The sequence below is a fragment of the Photinus pyralis genome, unplaced genomic scaffold, assembly GCF_008802855.1.
Source record: "Photinus pyralis isolate 1611_PpyrPB1 unplaced genomic scaffold, Ppyr1.3 Ppyr1.4_LG2, whole genome shotgun sequence".
Classification (NCBI taxonomy): Eukaryota; Metazoa; Arthropoda; class Insecta; order Coleoptera; family Lampyridae; genus Photinus; species Photinus pyralis.
Genome location: NW_022170403.1, coordinates 52,153,247 through 52,176,196, shown reverse-complemented (window position 1 = coordinate 52,176,196; position 22,950 = coordinate 52,153,247). Strand labels below are relative to the sequence as shown.

The window sequence follows — 22,950 nt, the reverse complement described above, 5'->3', positions numbered from 1 at the left end:
CTTTGGGACTGTTGAAATGTGAAGTTACAAAGCCTTTATGATAACATCAAAAACCCATTGGCACGCATTCAAAAGAAAAACAATCGTTCCATTCATTTAACGAGTTTATAGCACGTCATTATTTATGTAAATAATATTTTAACTGAAATACTCAGTGCTCATTCCTCAAATGTACACATACACTGAATTTATGGAAAAATCTTTCTATCAACCGGACCAAAAATTTCAAAAGAACAGTCAATATTAGAAAATAACCAAAGGATGTATTTGGAGAACTTATTGAATGTGGAGCAAACCGTTCTCAGTTGGTGCAAAGTATAGTAAGCCCGTTTTATTATGACTGCATGCCATCAGTTATGTTAATGTAAGTAGCATTTCTAAATTTCTTTTTTATTCCATAATAGTTATTTACATAATACGTCATGAAAGTGGTCGTTTACATGACGCGGAGGCTTATTGAAAAGTACGGAGTATCTCTTTAAGGTGGCGTTTACATTAAAAATTGGAAATTTGTTTCCACAATAACTGCCTTCTGGGTACAAATTTTTGGTTGAAATAGCATTCATTCTCATTCAAATATATAATATATAATATTCATTTTTATCACACACTGATAATAATTTGTTATCAAATTTAACTTCATTCTCAAGCTTAGCTCAACCTTTAGCAACCAGAAGCTTATTTTTTTACGTCGAAAGTCGAAACAAAGTTATTGAGGAAATCGCAAGGTAACTTGCACTTTTTGTAAACGCCACCTTAATGCCTCCAAGTCAGGTGGACTCACTTTCATGACGTATTATTACGTAGGTATAAAATTTTACCTAAAAACCGCAACATGTAGGTAACATTTCCAAATTAAATTATCTATTCATATACAGTGAATTTTTTTAAAATACGAACATAGGAGTTTGCATGCAATGTAATTTCCCTCGTAATTTCCCTATGTTCGATTTTAAAAAAAACACATCAATCTATGAGGTGTGCGCGGTTCACATTCCCAAATCGTACAACTTGTGTGACTATGAACAGCAACTGATAGTCTTTATGATGAAGAGCACCCGGTAAGATTTTTTTAAATAGGCCGTGTGAGGCCATAGCAACTTTAGGATAAATTTTTCTTAAACTTACGATAACTTGACTTCACATGGCACGCGCTGACATCGCAATTCATTGTGAACCAACCTTCAATTATTTGTAGGTCATGTGCACCTAGTATTCTACTAATTTGATTTATTCAATACATAAATGAAGAAAATAAGAAAATAAATACCGAAAACAATTACAATAAATGTTGGAAGTGTCCTCCTTGGCATTCTAAGCAATAACCTAACCGATTTCGTAATTAAATTGGACGGTGGTATTTTCAAAAATGTGACAGCTGTCAATTGTATCTACTACTCATTTGAACTACTCAATAGATTTATGTGTTTTTTTTAAAAATCGAACATAGGGAAATTACATTGCATGCAAACTCCTATGTTCGCATTTAAAAACAAGTTGTAAATCAGCATATGCATGATTAAAGCGCATTTTTGGTAATGCAGGTCAGTATTTTATTAGCGAAGTTTAAAATTATCGATCTCACGAGTAATTTTGGCTGCGTTAAATAATTAATTTTATTTAATTTCAATTGACGGTACGTCTTCATTTTGTAAAACAAATCACAAAGTAAATTAGTATATTAAGATACAAGTGTATAATCAAGTCTTTAAAGCACGCGCAACGAGTTTAAGGGCACGACGCAAAGCGGAGTGCCTTTAACGTTGCAAGTGCTTTAAAGACCAATTATACACGTGTATCTTATAGTATTTTTTATTATACCTGCAGTATAATTTAAAAATAGGAAATACAATGAAGTCATATTGACGTTATACTCGAATACATGTCTAATTAAGTGGGCTGGGTGTTCGTAATTTCACGATTGCCATGGAAATGTCACTTGACGTTTGCTTATAAAAATCATCGTCTTTGTGAATTAAACCACAGAATACGGCCTTCTCAGAATAGAAACAGCAATGTTACAAATTTGTATGGTATTTTGGCGGACCCTGGTGGGTGTATTGTGAACTAAAGCATCAAAATCAGAGTAGCGCCATCTGGTGACCAGCTTCTAAATCCATAATTTCCCCAATTCGATCTAAATCACAAATATAGATGAAGGATACACAGTTGTTAAATTGCAAGTATATTTAGATACAATCACATTACATTATTTAACACGGACATCTTAAATTACATGTTTACAAATTACATATAAAACTCAGAAGTAAGTGCAACTTACGCTTTGTAGAAGTTAACACTTTGCAAAAAGATCCTTACGTAACGAGGTCCTACGAAATATTTGGTTTTAATTGCTGTTTGGACTACATATTTTTGTTAAAAAATATATTTAGAACTAAATTTTTTGTTCCAAGAGGTGATAAAACCGTTTCAGCAAATTGTCACACAAGTTTTTGACAACTTGATCCTGGTGCTTACTGGTTACTTGAGAAGCGAGAGTGGAAGTTGTTGAATTATCTAAAACGAATTACAATATAAGTATCTACATCTATATAAATATAAAACTCAAGTCTACACCCTTTTGCGCCTATAGGTACAGTTGGTAATAATTCTGCGTCAATTTGTACCTGTTACTTACCTTGCATAAATAGGAAAGAAATAACAGCACATTTCAACCCTCTTCGCGTTTCAAGCACAAAACAACCTGTTTCAAAATGTGGGAAACGATGCCTTTTTGATATTTTATTGTTACAATCCGACACACAATACTTTTTACGGTCACATAACTTGTTCATATTTTAAATCTTTCAAAAGTCAAAATTGACATGTGGAAAACCTGTGTACGTATAAAATCGACGGTAAAAATATTTCCTGTAACGAGATTTGAGTCTGAGATAAATAGTTCTCCGTACAACCACGGGAAACGCTGTAATCAGTGACAATTTAGCGCCATTTATGTTTCTGTTCTGTGAAGGTCTTATTCTGTGAATTAAACGATTTCCGTTGAAAAAGATAATACACCGCCCATTAAATCGATTGTTGTAAAATCTAAACAAACGTTGGTAGGTGTAAAAACCAACTCCAATAAAGCCTATTATAAAGAATATGAAAAGTTGTTTCCATGGATGAATAGGAAGTTACTTACGAATACAGTCTTAAATGAATCGATAATGCTGGCATACATGAAGGAAATGTCAAAGGTATTTAAATCTTCTATATTTTGGTGCATTCATTCAAAACTTCCAAGCAATGTTGCGATTAAAAAGTGGAACAGATTTGGAAGCATACCCTAAATTACGCGCGTTTGTGAAAGCTTCAACCAAAGGATAGGTACAAAAGCCAAAGAAATGTTCTGCATTTACAGAAAGCGACCTAAGAGGATTTTTTATTTCATCCAGATGACAGTTTCAAAAGTCATACTTGAAGTATCGTTACTTAGCAACTTTAAAGCACGTGTGTTTTAAAGGCCTTTTTTCGCACGCATTTGAGTGTTTAAAACGGAGATTGTGATTCAGGTATAATAAAAAATAAGTTTTTATACTGGTAGCGCTATCTAACGGTAAAATTATAGCACGTCCGAAACCCATATCGAAATTATTTTCTTCAATTATCGATCACACATCTAACTCAAAATAGACTAGTGCCTGCACATCTACACTATAGCAGGAAGCTTTTAGTGAAAATTTGAAGTTTCTAGCTATTGTAGTTGTGGAGATCTAACGCGGACAGCCGGCCTGCCAGCAATAACGAATATAATAGCGTATTTTTTTCAAAAATGCGCTAAAAATTCACTGTATGTGAAATTTTGATACTTAATCACGCATGCTTAAAACACATTATTTAATTGTTTCCATAGAGATTTCAAATTAATTAAAACAAGCAGTGTCATTTTTACTGCAGTTTGCAGTTTATGCTTTGTACCTACTTTTCAACTACAGTCTTTATACCTAGGTACAAAAGCAGGTATCAGTGTAGAAGGGTACGCGAGACGTTGTCATAGTGTAGCCGAAGCTGCGGCCGCCGTAGTGCAATATTGTATTTTTGGCATATTTTGGCCAAAAAGCTAACACTTACAAACACTCAAATCTGTGAGGTACCTTTTCGACTAATGACGATATAACGCATCTAGAAATCATGTTGCTTTTGCGAAAACTAAAAAACCGTTTCTTTTTCTATATAAGTGTGTCAATGTATCTACACATAATTACTTCCACACATATTCCATTAATTGTTGAAAATTAAAAAAACCATTATCCTTTGTGCAGGTATGTTAATATTTAAAAATATCCACATAGTCAGCATTATAATTATCTAATCGTTGATGCAATAACTTATTCAATGAAGGATCTAATTGTTATTTTGTAAGTACTAGGACTGTAATGGGAGTCAGGCAAAAATAGTACAGTACTAGTCAAGTAAAGATCAATTTTCTAATGTCAAAATAGCTCTGAAATTTATATTTTCTTGGCGGTTTCAGGTAAATAATCTTTGAAATTGAGTTTATTTAAATTTAAAAGCGTATGTACTTTTCCTTATCTCGTGGACGTCAGGACTTAACTTCCCTAAACAGACCATATGAAATAACGGTTTCACAACTACGATATATTGCTATACCTACGCTAAGCATTTTATTCACTACAACAGCTTTATTCCATCATTTGTGAAATCTAAAGTTGACAGGTGACGCTCCTAAATACATTTGTTACCTAACCTACTATGAAATCTGCTTATCCCTTACTTTTACCCAACAATAATTAAAACCAACCCTCATAAAATACAACAGCCAAGTGCGACTTCGATGAGCACAGTGACAAGTACATGGAAGCTGTTTATCAAACTTATTACACTGAGCGAAAAGTATTGTTTAAATTTAACAAATCAATTTGTTTAGGCCACATTTATTTATCGTTACCTACCGTTTTTAACTGTTAAGATCGTTTATTAAACAATAAGATAGACATTCTTTAATATATAGAAAATCATATAGTATCTGTCTGTATTTTAGATATTAATATACTGGCATAGTATTAAACAAATCACCTTTAGGATTACCGCTTACAAGTCTAAAATGACATGATACTTTCTAACAATAAAGAATGCTGAACTTATTACTTTACACTTATAAAGTAGGTACTGTATACAAAGTTGAGGTGTGGACATCTTGTCTTTTCATTCAAGCATACTGTGTAGTTACCTCATTGAATTAGTCATTAATTAGTGCGGCTACAGGGTTGATATTATAAAACAGTAAAGTGCATTGTGAATGTGATTTTCATTTGTTTCCCGAAATCCAACAAATCACATTATGTGGTGCTTCAATTTTACGTTAGAAATATGGACTACGAGATGGACTAATATAGAATCTAGCGAAAATTATTGAGGCGGTGCGCGGGTTTAGCGCAATTTTCCGAAGTGTTTGTAGGTAAGTGAGTCCCATATTAGCCATATTAGTTTCTAAAGTAGTGTAGTATAGTACTCTTTTGCATTAATTGCTTAATAATAATAATAATGATGGTACCTATGACATCATTCCTACCAGAAAACACAAAATGAGCATAGCTTTAGCCATAATAATACCGTATAATACACAATGCCAAGCTATAGCCATACTAGGAACTCGTTTGCTATATATTGTTTTAATTTTTTACTTTTTGGTTTGCCAAAAAAATTTGAAGTTTTTGGGTGTTTTACTTGGGAAATAAATTTTGTTTTTGGTAATTAATGTTGTCTTGGTATTGAAAATTACATCCTCATTTTATTTTTAGAATTTGGAAAAAAACACAATGGATGAAACCCATAGAATTTTATTAAAAGATCGCGTACCGAATTGAGCATCCCTTTTCGAAGTTGAGTCGATTAAATTTAATGGAGTGAATTTCACAATTGGTTGCGCGTTGATACTTCTAGACCCAAAGGATGACGGTGAATTACCTGTATAGTTGGGATTGTAAAGTATATTTTCTACAGAAGATAAAGGTGTGTTTTTATTTTGTAATGTTATTACTAATATAGGTACTATACATCCTGATAGGTGTGGTTATATATTGAACACGTTCACACACACATTTGGTTGCTGGTGGGCAATATGTGTTAAATATGTTTAAAGTAAAATAAATGATTATTTTTCTTTTTATTATTAGTAAAATTAACAAGTAGTTAAGTAGTTTATTAACGCAGTTACGGATTTTTAGCACATTTAAGATTATCTACAGGATTTTTTTTAAATAAACAGTTATTGATTTGGATTCTTTGTTGTTAATATTAGTTAATTTACATCCCGTTTAATCCTATCAAATAGTTATTGAAAGTTAATAAATATTTTGTACCCATCAAGTGCATAATTCTTAAATCACTTTGTCATTAGTAAAGAAATTGTGGTAAGCATCATTTATACCGGAATTAATACAAAACGTTTCTTAATAATAAAATACCATTAGATCTAGGTATATTATCAACGTATTCCATTATCATTATTAAACAAAATTTAATACCAATTTTGCCTTCTTTAATAGCTAGTAAATATCAAATTTATAGTTATTATACCACATTACTATCAAACAGTTTGAGGCTTAGGGTATAACAATTATATGTTAACAGTTAAAGAATAGCATTATCTTCAAACAAATATGTAGGATTAATTTCAATCATTTATTGCTTATGGTAAAAATACTATTTCTAGGTGTCACCATAATTGAGTAAACCATTTGGTAACAACAACATTTTATTTGTTTGTTGACATTTGAACTTAATATTTGTTAACTCAAAATAAAATTTGTTTACTGTAACCAAACTTTTTTCTCAGTGTATAAAAACAAAGGGCTGTTGCACAGGAGTTTTCAATTATCCACCAATGTTTAGCATTTTCCGATTGTTCGAGTGCTAACAGCATTAAATTTGCGATACTGTAGACAACGATATAAATTCACACAGTGGATAATTTCATCTCGTCGATATCAATTGTAAAACGTAGGTTTTTTGTACCTATAGATGGAAGGTTTATTTGTTCCAGGTGCGACGCTTCTAGTTTTGTGTATTATGTTGCGAGGATTATAAAAGCACTAAATAAGTTAATATCTGTTCTTCTAATAAATCTTCTCACTTCAACTTTTACAAAGTTGCATTTTATCGTGGTTCCGCGTCATTAAGGAAACCCAGATAATGACACCGAAAGTGATTACTTCCTTAAGGAGCTTAACGTTTTCCGATTACGTACAGTAAAGCCCTTATCTTAGAGTTAAAATCATTAATCCCAAAATTGGAACAATTCAACTTGCTAAGTGTTATTGATTATCTTCGGAAACCAAACGTTATCATGATGTTGTTAACTAATACTTAAGTGGAAGTGGTTTAATGATCGTATAGGTTGTGGTAATGAGCCTCCAATAATATAATTCCACAGTGCCTTTAATTATTGTGTGAATGTTACTGCGTCATAAACATAACGCAAAAGTGTTACTGTCTATCTCATGAAGTCAAAATTGATTGCTGTGACAGCAACATGGATTTCAAGTAATATTAACACAAGCACATTCAAGTAATTAATGTCAGGCCTTATAGTAACCTTTAAATTATAATACCACCACATGCTACCTGCTCCTGAGCTGACTTAAATAAATAAAACAAACCCTCCAAATCTCACCTACCGTGATTCGCACTTCTATAACACGAAACTACATGCATTTTAGTAATTCACCTCCTTTAATTGCAGCATTGTACTTGCGTATAAAACATGAAGATAGTTCGCCTTACGTCATTAATTATTCAGGAAGTGCCTTCAGGCGCACCGATACCTTCGGCTTCAGTTTCCAACGTTCGAAATGTCATAAATGTATAAATGTAGGTATATGTCACGTAGCCCACCCGATAACAACTCTCTCTCTAGTTATAAATTACATGAAGTTTCGGATATCAAAAACTGACCAATACCAGCATACCAGCATTTTAACGCAGCAATATACCTACATCGATTGATGAAAGTCCGTCTATCACAAATTATTTATTTTATGTCATTATACTAGCGGTTATAGATAATTATAATAATAGATAAGAAATATTAGATTTGATTTAGAAAGAGTCGGGGTAGTCAGTGAACGCTGTATCTAGGAGACAGCAATTGTTCTAAACAATTTTTTTTCAATCATGAATGCTGAAAATGCAACCAATGCAATTCCTGAAAAAATCGCCTCGAATGCAGTCAAAGCTACTGAAAGTTTATAAGATGCGTATACGACAAAGAATTTCCATAAATTGGTAAGTCAGTTGGTGAAGTTCCATCATTGTCGTGAATATTCCTGAAAGAAGAACTTCCACGACTTTGTTGGCGGATGCGAGGGTTTTAATGACAACGTTGAAGTACCACGGTGGCTGGAAAAGTACGGCTGTTGCGGAAGGGTATTTGGAAGATAGCCAGGCGTCAAAAATTAAAATTGCGAAGATGCTAGCAGGTGTTCCTTCTACTGAAGCAAGTACATCTTATCAAGCGTGGACTCTTAGTTGCCCTATTGCCGCCGCTGGTGGAAACAACGCAGCCCATCGAGGAACTTCGAACAGCTTCCAAGGCACATTCGAAAATTGTAATTTCTATTTTTCATGACATTAATATTTTATAGTTCCTAAATATAATTATAAGAATTCTTTTGCCCTAGGGTATTATTACCACTATACTATAACCCTATAACGTATCTCGTCTCCAAGGCGTTAATAAACAATGGTCTACTACGATATAAAATGTTGTATGTACCACGGGCATTACTTGATGTTTATGCCCTCGGGCGACTTACAAGCCCTCGGGCCAGAGGGCGACTTACAAGCCCTCGTGCCAGAGGGCACATACATCCTCATAATGGTCTTAATGCATAAATAACTATTAGATACTGTTTTCTAATTTAATGAAACTTCTCGTCATGGTAACATTGTATGATTCATCATTAGAAGCCTCAGTGGCAGATTTACATATAGGCACACTAGGCACGTGCCTAGGGGCGGCAGCTTTAGAGGGCGGCATTTTTTTGCACTATATTTATTTTAGGTAATATTTTAAGTTTTAGACCCCCAACAAATTACAAATGCTAAAATGTTTAATTAAAATGAGATAAAATGGAATTAGATAGTTTAAACAAACTGTAACTGTAAGAACGATAATCGACAATTCAAGTTTTGACGTGTGTGAATATACTATATTTCTTTTCATATTAGTTTTAAAAATTTCAAGTTATAATGTGATTTTTGTTAGCATCTTAAAATTTATTGCAATTTAAAGATTATTTTTGAAGGGAGGGGCGCCTAGGGGCGCAAAAAATTTAAATCCACGACTGAGAAGCCTTATTCGTACCTACCTTAAAAGTTGCGATCAAGAACAAGCGCCGGATGCACGTTATCTATTTTTAGCAGATTTTTTTTAAATTAAAAAAAATGTGCTATGGTTTGCGTTTTGTATGTTCGTCCGTCCGGGCCCACTTCTGCGGTTTTGAACTACATTAAGGGGATTGCCTTGTATATCGATTTTTTGTTGTAATTCACTTTTAATCCTAAATTCAATCAAACAATTGTAAATGGGTCGATATACGATACCTTATATTCAATGAGAATGAACTGGATACCTTACTTATAGAACAAATTGGTTTTCGCTAGTCATTAATTTGTATAAGACATGTTAATATTAATGGCCCTCAGTTAGTCGAAGGGCGATATCTTTAAGAAAATCCAAATCTAAAATTTTACTTACCAAAAGTATACATCAAGATGAATTTATAAAAATGTTTCCCTGACCCTTTTACAAAATACAGACATTACAAATACCTTACTTAATTCTGGTACTTTGACAGCGGCGATGTGGATACAAATACAAAGTGGAAACAAACAGCCCTCCTCACAGCAATATTAGCGTAGATTATTCATGGAGTTGTATCGTGGAATCTCCTTGACGGATAATATTTTCGCTTTAGTGAATTCGAACAAGAAATGGCTGTCCTCGTAACGAAATTTTCTTAACAATTCTATGTTCAATTATACAAGCAAGCGATTAATTTTTTTCCACATAGATTTTAACATTATTGGTCGCGGATTAAGGAGAAATTTGGTGCACTAAATCAATCATTTTACACTTGAACTTTTGCTACAATTTTTTAAAGGCGGTAATAATACTCAACGAAGACCAAAAACTCACAAATAGGGGAAATAATTCGTGTAAAAGCGATTTTTTATATAGTTGTAGGTGAAGGTGTGTTAAACAACATACTAAAAGTACTGATTTATTTATTTATTAGTTATTTATTATCCCTCTCTTGTTCTGGACCCTCAAGCGCGCCCAATTACAAAGTGACCCGCATACTGCTTTTTAGAGATGCCTCTGCAGGAGTTCCTAAGTTGTTCTATTACTACTCCGGTATTTACCTTGCGAATTGGGAAAACTGCAGGAAACCTAATTCGGAGTAGTGGGCAGAATGCTCGAAACTGGTCAGGAAATTCCCATCTCTGTCACAAATGAATGGATGTGGGGTGGAGCTAAAGCCTAATTTACATTTGGCAAGTTTACTGGCGGAAAGTACTGTCGGCCAGTAAACTTGCCACGTGTAAATGCGCGGAAAGTGCCAGTTAAATAGAAATAGGGTAGCAAGTTTACTGGCAGAAAGTACTTTCGCCAGTAAACTTGCCAAATGTAAATTAGGCTTAAGAGTAAATAAATTTTTTTTCTACAATCGATATCCAAAGTAGGCATTGGCGCTCGTATTTGACAACACAAACGTCATCTTTTTCGAGGAATGTCACTTTGTCGCTTATAGCAAAGAGAAGGGTTGTCTTTGCTTATAGGTAAGCTTAGCTTAGTTATAAGCGACAAAATAAAAAAAACGCTCGCTCTCCCAATTATTAACTATAAATCAAATATGCATTGCTCAGAGTATCCAATGACAACGAGTAAATGACATCTTTCATTTCGGCATAAGATTAAAATAATAATCTATGATTTGAGTGAAAAATTTATGTTTTTCACATGACCATAATGGTATATGTCGCCTACCGTGTCGGAAACCCTTCAACATTATTTATTTACGCATCAGAAAACAAAACTAACAATGTTGTGTATCAAAAAGCATTACCTACAATAAACACTATGTTTTTTATTATTTCTTCCAGCTCGAATTGAATAGGGTAGACATTTTAGTTAAGTAAAGTTGAAGAAGTGTACCTATAGTGTTGGTACTAAACCTACCTACTAAAAACAATATAATATACCGTAAAAGTTTAAGTTGTCAAAGTAAATCGATTTCGAAGGGTTTGCTAAATTTTAGAATATTAAGGTAAATAAATACAAGGCTTTACTTTCAAAGAATTCTTTCATTCGTTTACGATTGCGAAAAATGACTTTGTAACTTTCAACTTTGTATTTTAATACCTAATTTAGTACGAAGTTTTAAAGGAAGCAGCGAATGCAGGGATGAAACGGATCTGAAGTTAATATCTTAAGTCGCCCTGCTTAGACATAAACGAAATTGGATTGTTATGCCAGCGATTATCATAAGATTACGTCTGTGTAAGTAGCTACAAAGCGGAAGGAATTTCGTTATAAAAACGTAAAGGGATAAATGATACAATAATGATAAGTGCAGCAATTCTCGCTAAACTCTCCTACTCATTGCATTTCAAGCCATCGACTTTCATAAACTGAGCAAAAGCTAAAAAAAACTGCAGCATTAATTCTAATCTCTCGGTATTTTAGTTAATGATCTGATACTTTTTAAGGGATTTTCCCAAAGGGGAAGGTGGCTGAGCTTTCTTTGTATCGAAGTTTAACTTTATCACAACATGCCTGACTGAACTTACGAACAAAATTATTCCGATTGCTGAATTAATATTTTATAACAATGAAACCACCAGCAATAGGGTGGCTCTACAACAGAACTTCGTCAAGCTAAAACACAAAATTCCATGCCATATGGTTACCCAAACAAACAAACAAAAAATAACACAAATGATCTCTGTCGGCCCTTACTGTTATCTGAGAATCACTTATTTCTACTTACGTGTTTATAATTTAAAAAATATCCCAATAGGGCCATCAAATAGGATTTTTAATTCAAAATTCATTATTGGGATATAGCCTATGCAAATATATCATGGGTATTTATAAACCCAATCAATCGATTTCAATCGTCTCAACCTGTGAACATTTCACACAACTCCTTAAGGATCAAAATTAGGTTATTAGCAATTCAATATTGTTCTAGTAGGTAACAACATAATGAAAACAGTACCTTATTGGTCTGTACTTCCCTGGTCAACATCAATAGAACCGCTCGACTTCATCACCTCCACTTTGTTATTCGCGGTTAGATCGCGCTTTGATTGGTCGATTAATTTCGCGGTTTCGTGGGATTTATTTGAATTTCGCGGTTTTACGAGTTTAATTGAATTAAATTGGTCAAATTAGATTAAATTGTCTGATTTATTCGAGCAATTAGTAGAATTCGCGGTTTTGTACTTGATTTGCTTTTTTGATTTGATTATCTGGTTCTCTAATTGCTTTTATCTTTATCACTTCATGATTCTGAAAGAGCTGATGGAAATTAAAACGTACAAAACAAGTTTTTAAAATGTTTATTTTCAAATCATTTTTCGTCAATCTTACAAAAGTGATATAATAAATTAGTTATATCGTCATTATACAAACTCGTTTCCACACCACCCAGGAGGTAGAGTTAATGGCGCGTTTTTTTAACGTGGTATCCCCAGGAGGCCTAATCCACCTTGTACGTAAAAACATGTACATACAAAATAAAACTAATTTAAACTAAATTCACAATATTATCACGAACTATAACCGTAGGGCAGGGTATCAAAGCCTATCTCCATTCGACGGCGCTTCGTGTATTCAACGCGATATTTCTTACACTCGGGCCGTGAAATGACATCGTACGTACGCGTACGTTTCTAACTTCACACGATTTTAACACCAACTGGTGATGAAAAAACAATCGACCATTCGTATGACATTATAACTAATTTACTTTTAATATTAAAACTTAAATTCGTATTGTCTCAGATTCTTCACAGATTCAAGCTTCTGAGAGACTTTTAAAATTCTTAATTGTTTTGCGTGTTTTTAGTCTGCGTCTATGTTCAACTTATTTTTTCATGTGCATTTAATTCATTTCTTCCTTCTTTTAAGATTTCAATAAAATCCGCCCACAAATAATGCACCACTGGTACAATTGGGCATGCAAAACCTATCCTTTGACATGTCATTTCAATTTGAATCTACAACAGAACAACAGCGTAAATAACTGCGAAATGAAAGTAGTGACTAGTACACAGGAGCTTTTATCGGAGCGTTTATAAAGCCAAAGCCAGAGAACCTGTACACGTGTATAAATTTTACTTGAAAATTAGCAAATGAATAATTTGATCACGCCATCAATATCAGTTATCAATTAAGCCGCTCATTATGATGCGCGATTATAGGAGAAATGATCGTGTAAATTACTAATTTCCAGAGAAGAGAAACGTTATACTATTGTGGTTAGAATATTTAAAATTTTAATCAACGCTTGGAAATGAGTTGAAAAAATGAAAATACCTGCCTTTCGCCTACTACCTAATTTGCAAGTAATACCTCTAGAATAACTCGGATAAAGAACAATATCTGCTTAATTGTAGTAAAACTAATACCTATATATGTATAGTATGTACGTTGAATCTACGGTATTTGTAAAACTCACATATCGGCATTTTCTATGTAAGTAATACATGTACTAGAAACAGACATGTTTTTATATCGTATGCACTTACGGTGGCACTATAGGTTGTTGATGGAAGAGCTTGGAATCGGGATTGGATTCATAATTTTTCGATTAATGTTAACCGTAATTATTGCAAATTGTTCAAATGTATAACCTTTTTATTTTGTTCTAGATGGCCTTTAAATTGTCAAAAGCACACCAGTAATGCAACTTCACACTATGGTAACGACAATCAAATGGCATTATGAATATGTGGGAGACATATTATGAGGATTCATAATAAAATTAACTCTGAAAAATGGAAAAGACTGATAAAGCTGTGTCTACTGAAGACTTACATTTCAAACCACAAAGGGCAATTTACGTAGAAGTTGCAAAATTAGAATCTGTATTTAGAATCCTTGTGGAAAATAAAGCGCAAGCAATAAAAAATGACAAAGTACAGCTGTCGAGCATCAATTCAAGTCCCAAAAGCTTCGTGCATCGTTTACGAATGGCCTCTTCGTTATCGTCAAACTATTCCAAGGGGACCGTTAAAAAAAATTCGCCCAGTCCCAAACACAGGAGGCGTAGAAGATTAACAGATGAAGAAGAATTGGATTACAACTTTAAGAAATCGAAAACTGATGGTAAGTTTAACTATTTGAACCTGCATTAGCATATACGCAATACCTACGCTCTAGGCACGTTGGCGTACAATCAATAACATAAACTGAATGTCTGATTTGCGTAATTAGACCTGTAATTTTTTCTGGCAACGATGTCTTTAGCTGCATTGAGCGTGGACAGTGGATACAACAAAACATCAATTCTGTTAATGGTGACGCCCGACTAGATTTCAATAGTCCTCTGAGAAATAAAAATACAAAAAACATCAAGCTTCCAAAATTATCGTCAGCTTCCATGGCTAACCCAGTGATGTATCAGAAACATCAAACCCAACGTGCAAGTTATCTGCCAAAAAACGTTATTTTGTGATATTTAGTATGAGCAAAATAACGTCTTCCACAAATAACCGTCGTTAGAGATACCTACATCATCACAGGGCTGATTAATATATGAAGTTTGGTGCTAAGATGCAAGTGAATTTACATGCACTCGTTATCCGTCCACACATCGTCCGGATTCGACATACGATGTAATTTTAATAGAAATTTACGAATATTCAACGCGATTAACCAGTTTAGTATATTTTCCAAAATTGTCACATTTTTCTACCAACAAAACAACCCGAATAATCGAGTAAATTAGCCTAAATGCCCATTGGATTACGTGTATTGTGTAACGGGTAGTTACAATATTTAAACTGATTACTTCCTAATCAATAATAGTTAGTTTATATTATACAAGACGATAAAGGAATCTTTTATTCATCAAATGGATTAACTGTCATGAGATGGTTAGTTTCCCTTTATCGTTGTATATAATACAAAACTTTATTTTATAACAGAAGCCATAGAAACCATGATAAAACTTCTGAAAATTTAGACGCGAAAATAACAAGCTTAGGTTCTCCCTTCGCTTCCATGGAAACTATATTGTATTCTATTCAGAACTTCATTTTATATCGTGCTCCGCGTACCATTTAATAAGAGTGACGGATGTCATTAGAATGCACAATGATTTGTTCCACGTTATCTACTCTTGCCGTTAAAGTAATTACTTTATCTACCCTTACGATTAAAGACACTACTAAAATTTTAAACCGTGTTGAAAATAAAGTCTGTCTTTTCCGCATCATTCAAGTTTCAATGTCTCTTTTGTCCTCTTGAGTTCTAATGAGTCGGGATTGGTAGAACTAAAAAACTTAAACCCATGGAAATTAATTCACGCCGGCCTTCATAAACAGCGACGCACAAATGATTACCTATTTAAATCGGTACGTAATATTGCGAAAATTGCGACACAAAATGGTCAATATGTTATTAGGTTTTGCCACATTTAAATATCAGCTGACAGTTATTTATACTATTTTTAGATTGTACACTATTGTATATATATACAATTTTCAGCTGTACGAAAATGGTCCGATTTTTCGTATTTTTCCTACATTTTCACGCATGCAGCTAGCAGATTTTTCCACGTGGCCAATGCAGCTGACATATTTTTTTATGAAAGGAATATTACAAACATATAACCTACAGTTTTTGAGCTTTGCTAAAATGCCCCGAAAAACAATTTTTTACGTGTTTCCCAGTCTCTCTCTTCAACCAGCTGACGCCCCTGTCGTTTATAAGTTATGGCTCAAAAATATATAGTAGACAGATGGGCTTTGCGAAAATGCTTCGGTGAAATAGGACGCTACCTCCCGGGCTAAAAGCAAAGTTTACGTATATCTGTGGCATATTTGCATAAAAAAATTAAATCATATAAACTATTTGTTGTATCATTTTCCCAGAGAAAAGTCATTTTACACTTGCAAGTAAACCAAACACCAAATAGAGATCGGTAACTCTGAAGAATTTCTTATTGAGGAGATAAAAGCGGATTGTCCCGGCAGAGAGGTGCCTACATGCACTTTCGTGATAATCAACTAATCCATCGATGGAATAAAATTTTACTGTACGTAGATGTCTCGGATTCATCGAAAGAAAACAGTTAGGTATCTTTGAGCGAGTCTTTGAGGGAGTAAATAAAGGAAATTATTGCCATTGCATTTTGTAATAGGTTTATAGTAAAATTTAGATTGGAAATTTTCTTAAAGGGTCTAACTAAATTTTTGAAAAATGGTACAGTAGAGAAGGAATATGTACAATATAAAATAATGTAATTGCGTAATAGTATAGGTATAATTTGTATTTTTATGTCTTTGCATTTTGATCAGCTATTTTAATCGTCAATAATCTCGAATTAGCAATAGTAAAACTCTTGTCAATGTATAAGATAATTTGTTGCAATTGATTGATAATAACAAAACATAATGAATATAAATCACATACACAAAACATGATATATAATAACAGGTTAAAAGCAAGTTGAAAAACAAAGAACAGTTTGGCGTACAATCAGGTAACAAAACAAGATTTTCGAAAACTGAAACAGCATGTTTATCCCCAAAAGGCTGTAGCGGTTTTTCACTAACAAGGTTCCAGAACGTCTACATCAGAAGAATTCACTAATGGAGAAGTATAAATTTCGACTTATGGGAAGTATTTCAGCGAGTTGTCAGAATACGGAAAATGTTTGTAGGAAATATTCGCAATATTTAGAATAGAATGCAAAACAGTGCATCTTGGTTTCAATAATGAAAGCGATCGAAGGTGGACGCGAAGTCTGACAAATGTGGTAAAAATTGTTGTTGCTTTTTTTATAAGCTTATTTACACTCTATCATAACTTGTAAAAAAATGAAGTCAAGTTCTGGTAACATGAGTAAATGTTGCGATTGAGACAATGAGACGTCGCATTAGAATCGCCGTGTTAGGGGATACTTCCAAATTCGGAGTAGGTATACATATTAATATTCCAGAACTACAGCTCTTAGTTATGTGGAGTAAGTAATGAGCTTCCAAACCTATTTACCGAAGTTGTATATTCTCACCTCACATAATAATTGCCTTAGGATCCAAAATAATCTAAATAAAGCACTGGACCTGGACTCTGGACAAGAAACCACATCTGAACATAAGATGCGGGGATCTGAAAATAAACTTGTGGACCGGAAACACGTTACCGGAAATAAGGAGATATGACGTCGAAAAAGAAAGTGACAGAAACGACTTTAAAGAGCTTCAATGGCTAAAACCGGAAAATAGACCCGCCGCCTTTCGACTCTACAATCCTGCTAACACATACTGGTGCACGATGCAACTATAAAGTCTGGCACAACTGCTAAATCTTTATCTTTGTCAGTTGTTTGCTTTACCTCACCTCCGAAAAATCACTCCTAATAAATTTATGTCCTTTATTGTCTTCATTTTGCACAAATTGAAGGGTTGCCTGAAGATCGCCTTACAATTTCCACGATATGCCTAATCATATACCTATCAACCCCATTTTCGCAACGTACTAACAAAAATTCCAGCTTAGCTTATAAATTTTAATTTGAGCTTCATCCTGCATTAAAAAAACTGATGGGTATAAAAGCGCGGGGTTTATAGAGTGAATGGGGCAGTAATTAGACTTACACTTTCATATACGTTATTGGCATCATTGCACATCACGATGGTAGATAAAACGCAATAAATAAATTGGTTTATTGATCAATTTATTAAAGAGTGAGGGGTCGTACGCTATAACGTTACTTTTCAAATAAATTAAACGCGACAGTAAATTTGTTATGAGTATGGCTTATTTACTTAGGTGAATAATCAGAGGGTCTTTTTATGAGAACATGCCTTGCTCGTAAATTATAATTTTGCAATAAAAACGCTTAGATTGAATGCGGCAGTTTTATATAAGTATACGTATAAGCATAGAGGAAATAGTTCCTCTATTGTATAAGTAAGTATTCATGTAAAATGGACTTACTGCACGACTGAGAGCTTATAGCCAATACGATTAAAAATCATTATAGTGGTACCTTATTTAAGTAAATAACTAGTATTAACTAACTATTATGTATGTCTATAAATTATCGTCTCCTTAACCATATATTATAGAAATTGTACCTTGTTCAAAATGTAAAGCTCTGTACCTACTCTGAAAGGAGAAAATTGAACAGTAAATGTGAGCACGATTTCATGACCCCAAATAGTCTAAAATCCTTTTCCTGGAAATTGGCTTTCTTAAGCCTTCATTTGTTTCCACAAATGGAAAAACTAGTGGAAAAAGGTTTGAAAGAGTGTGTTTTACGGAGAAGGTACACATATAAAACGAAACGCAGTTACGCAACAGTAAATTACTAGGGACGTCAAACAAAAGGATCTTATACTTACCTATACTACAGAACACTTTCAGTCGCACAATGATAGTGGTATGGTAATAGGGGATAAAGGGTTTCCAACTTTACTTTATTCCAAAATGATGAATACATTCAAGTAAGTATATAAAACTGTCACGACCTTCTCTATAAAAGTTAAAAATCTCTTCCCCGCATAAATTTACTTTCTATTAAAAATAGTTATTCCAACATAAATCGTATCAGGGACATTTTTTACTTTAACGTCTGTTATACAAATATCCATTTGAATAGCAGTTTCAATATACTCCCCAGATTCTATACCCCCGTATATCTTTTACAGATACAACCAAGGGCGATGTACAAAGCCCACGCTTTAAAAGGCATCGCTGTTGTCTACGGCCGTATGGGGATGAAGAGACAAGAGAAATTATCAAATATCTACATTGTGATAGCATTTGCTCAGCTGACGACTACATAAACATTTCACCAGCATCATATCCATGTTGTTCCACGGAACACCCGCAAATGTAAGTATCTACCGTTGCTGTATAATATAATGTAAAGGAGAATGTTTAGGACAATGCCGTGCACCGCCGACTATGTCTCGCTCAAAATGGAAGGTTTTGAAGATATTGGAGATGAGTCATCAATAGCCTATCGTAATTATTTAAATAAGGATAAACGCAGGCGTCATAGAAGACGAAGAAGAAGAAGAAAGAAACACTTGGCCAGTCACATTGAAATTACTTCTTTGCCTATATCTGAAGAAGTAAAAGAGATTGATCCAGATGAGCTTCCGCCGAGAGCTCGATGGACAATTGTTGTCACTGCATGTTTACTGTTGTTCATGTGTCTTCTTCTTGTGGGGATTACGCTACGGATGGCACCGATTATAGATGATATGGGTAAATAGTCCTCTTTCCATTATCGAATGCGCACATCATTAACATTACAGCTACTAATATAGAAACATATACACGAAGGTGCGACTATTAGTATATTCGATGTTTCATGAGCTATAAATGAAACGTGAAACCAGGTACCTATATGTATACTTAACGATTTGCGAAATGATCTCAAAGCCGACTTTGTGCCATATTGTGATTCCTAAAATCAAAAGTCGCATAGCTTACATTTTACTCGTATAAGTTTCTTCCTTGTAATATGTAATGCAACAATTAGATTAATTTTAAACACTACAATCCTGATACTTTTTTGTAAAACATATTGGTCGAAGTTTTTAACCCTGTGTCACGTTCAAGTTACTCCTTCCGCTGCATCAGTAGAATCCTTCATCCCGGAAAACTTACTCAGTTACATTTGCTCACGTAACATTTGACCTCGAAGAAAACATCCCCAGATTATTCGCCTCAGAGATATTCGATCTCAGGAAAATTTGCCTCCGCCGAAGTAGGTACTCGTCCCCTAATGAATATTCACGATCGGGAAAGATACTGAATAAAGAATTCGGCCGTAAGAAAACTCGATGGGAATCTCATGTGGTTTTTAGCGTTTTTGTAAAAAATACAGTTTATACTGAGTTTATACCTAGTACATGAAGTCCGTCTGTTTGAGGGTTTTAGATTTCGACACTCAAACCTGCGTAAATGTAGAGTGAATGAAAATAAAACATTCGTAGGCGCATTTCTACTTTGTTGTGGGTTACTATCCAGAGTGCCTATTATTCACCTCCAACCAAATTAAATCCCACAGGAAGCTTTCCATATCAACATGCGCTAGCGGAAGTCCATCCCACTACTCCACCGCTATAGCAAAGAGTGGCTATAGTTACCAGTATTCTCTATACAAAGCGGGCCATATTTAAAGGGGAGACTCGTTTTTAGCGTTATACAGAGTGAATTTTTCATTTTCACTATGCGGATCTCGTAAACCGTAAAGAAGTTATGCAGAATTTTACGCTGATTAATTTACCCATTCAAAGTCTCTTGTAAAAAATGCGAAGTTTTGGTAAAAAAAACAGATGTAATTTTCAAAAATGCGTTGGTGTTCATTTGTTTTTAAAGATAACTGCAAATTCATGAAAAAAGGTATCACTTTCAAAACTAGTCGTACCAATAACTATAACAAACCCTTTACGTTATTCTCAGCTTTCTAATGAGGTTAAAATAAAATTTTTATGACTTGTGGGGCTCGAGTAAATCACATCAACTTTCTTATTTGTTATGGACATCATATTGGATTTTTACGTCACTCGATAGGGAAATAAATTATAAAACCAGTGAGACTATACGCTTAGTATGTATTTCATGTACTGATTGTACATGGTCAGTCAGACGGACGTCAGTCTCGTCGAAAAGACGAAAACGCCATTACATAAGGACATACTTCATGCAAAAATTATGAATTTGCGTAAGGAAAAAGCTGTTATTGCATTATGTCATTCGATATGGTTTTCTTTCTGAATCTATTTGGCTCAAAAATACAGTAAATGATATTATCCTCGTGTAGTGTTCAGGGGTCGCACCGAGCTCAACCAGAGCATTTCATACACGACAGGTCAACCACAATCCGATCTTTTATATCCAATTTACAGAAAAACTTCCCTAAATCCCAATACTTCAAGCTTCTTTGTAATATTTATCCTAAGAGATTATCTGTTCGGAAACTGTCCCTTAAGGTGTCATTTAAATGTGTGACTTGATGGCCTTGATGCATTTTCTAGAGTCGATTTCGAAATCCATTCCACTGGTTCACACATTTTGCAATGAAAAATTCGCCTGCATTTTCCTCGATTCTGTGAACCTTTGAGAATGTAGGTACTTTTATATATATGTTCTTCAAAACGTCGTCATTATAGTCTAATTCTGATTCTCTTTTGCTATTTTTTTTTCTCGGCCGAATCTCCTTAAAAATCTACAAATTCAGCAATATTATTGCTTGTAGCTGGACACTGGACTGAAGTAGGTACTCCACATTAGTTTTCCCGTAATTCATAAATTTCTTTGCCTCATTGCGAAGTGTAATGAAAGTTTACAGGCTTTCGGGTTCACAGCTTAGAAAGCAATAATCATTACGGTGAAATTATTCATATAAAAATCATAGCATCACAACTTCGTGTCAGTGCGAACCATAATAAAGTCTGGAGAGACATTTTTGTGAAATTCACATCATCTATACCACCATCACATCAAGTACTTATAGCACAGAGTGTTTAAATCTGTGCACCGAGGCACGTGGCGCAGTGGTCGCGCTCACCGATGCTATTCGGGAGGTTGTGGGTTCGAATCCCGCTGCCGACTGCTCTGTCTGGGGTTTTGTCAGGGGGTTTTCCTCAGACATACGTAGCTTCGCATAATGCTAGCATTATGTTGAAATCTACGAGGCGAATGCTGGAGCAGTACTCTCCCCCTCAGCACCCTAACTCCGTTCCTTCCGTTCCCATCCCTAACTTTACCCATCCTTACAATCCCGTTCTCTGGCTGAAGAGGGCCAGGAAGCCCTGAGCAGCCCGCCTCCGGTATCCCTGTAGTCAGGGGTGCCGGAGGAATGAAACACGTTGGCCTTTTTCCTTTTTCCTTTAAATCTGTGCTTATATTATAGAACAAATCAGCTTTTGTCGCTCCCATCAAACGCGCGTTCATATTCATGTTCACACGCACAAAATACTCTGATTTATTATGATGTATTTACAGTTTACCTTTTAGTGCATTACAAACATGTTTTTCTGTTGCAGTTCGAAAAGAAAACGAAGAATTTATGAACTCTCTGCACAGAGAACCAGGGCATCATAACTTCCACAATTTATCTCCTCCAATCTATAAGTAATAACGATATACCTCTAAAATAAGAGCATGCGATATATTAAGTGTACCCTCAAATTTGATATGTTTGTTATACCTGTACATAAACTAAGCGTCCAAATCATTGTTCTGTTTTATATTTTAACCAGATATTGTTCCGACTATTTTCAGAGTTTAAATAAAACCTTTGAATGTTATACGTTTATTCCAGAAATCCTTTCTAGGAAGAAATTGCAAACGTACCATTTGAAAGTTCATAAAATATACACAATTTAATTTGCAAAACTGCTCGGTTCGCTTTTATTGTCTCGTTGAAATTCCATATAGTCAGACCAAATAATTAACTTACCATTATGAATAATTGAGATCTGAACTCAAATATAATTCGAGAAGAGGGCTTGCGGCGATGATAAAGACGTAACGGAAAAGTGGTTATGAATTCTCACTCCGTATATAGTAAAACATTCATTGCATTCACAAATAATTGTGATTACTCTTGTATTCAGCCACTTCTCTGTAACTTGGTCTACTGCTACGAAAAAAACATCAATTCGAAAGCTCCTGTGCTAAGCCCCTCTCAGTAAAGGTTGAAATTAGCTTGTATAAAAAGA

The 22,950-nt window shown here is 34.3% G+C and overlaps 1 protein-coding gene across 3 annotated transcripts; it reads left to right on the top strand.

Moving 5' to 3' along the window:
- Nucleotides 1-123: 123 nt before the first annotated feature.
- Nucleotides 124-22,496, top strand: LOC116164245. Of its 3 annotated transcripts, XM_031478390.1 has the most exons (6): nt 124-364; nt 5,766-5,976; nt 13,909-14,365; nt 18,919-19,105; nt 19,155-19,483; nt 22,273-22,496. In XM_031478390.1, exons 3-6 carry the CDS (start codon nt 14,035-14,037, stop codon nt 22,362-22,364), a joined length of 939 nt encoding a protein of 312 aa, XP_031334250.1. In that variant the 5' UTR covers nt 124-364; nt 5,766-5,976; nt 13,909-14,034; the 3' UTR covers nt 22,365-22,496. The 3 variants fall into 3 exon arrangements, with proteins under 3 accessions (XP_031334250.1, XP_031334249.1, XP_031334251.1); XM_031478389.1 differs by lacking the exon at nt 5,766-5,976; XM_031478391.1 differs by lacking the exons at nt 124-364; nt 5,766-5,976 and adding an exon at nt 8,556-8,573.
- The last annotated feature ends 454 nt before the right edge of the window (nt 22,497-22,950 follow it).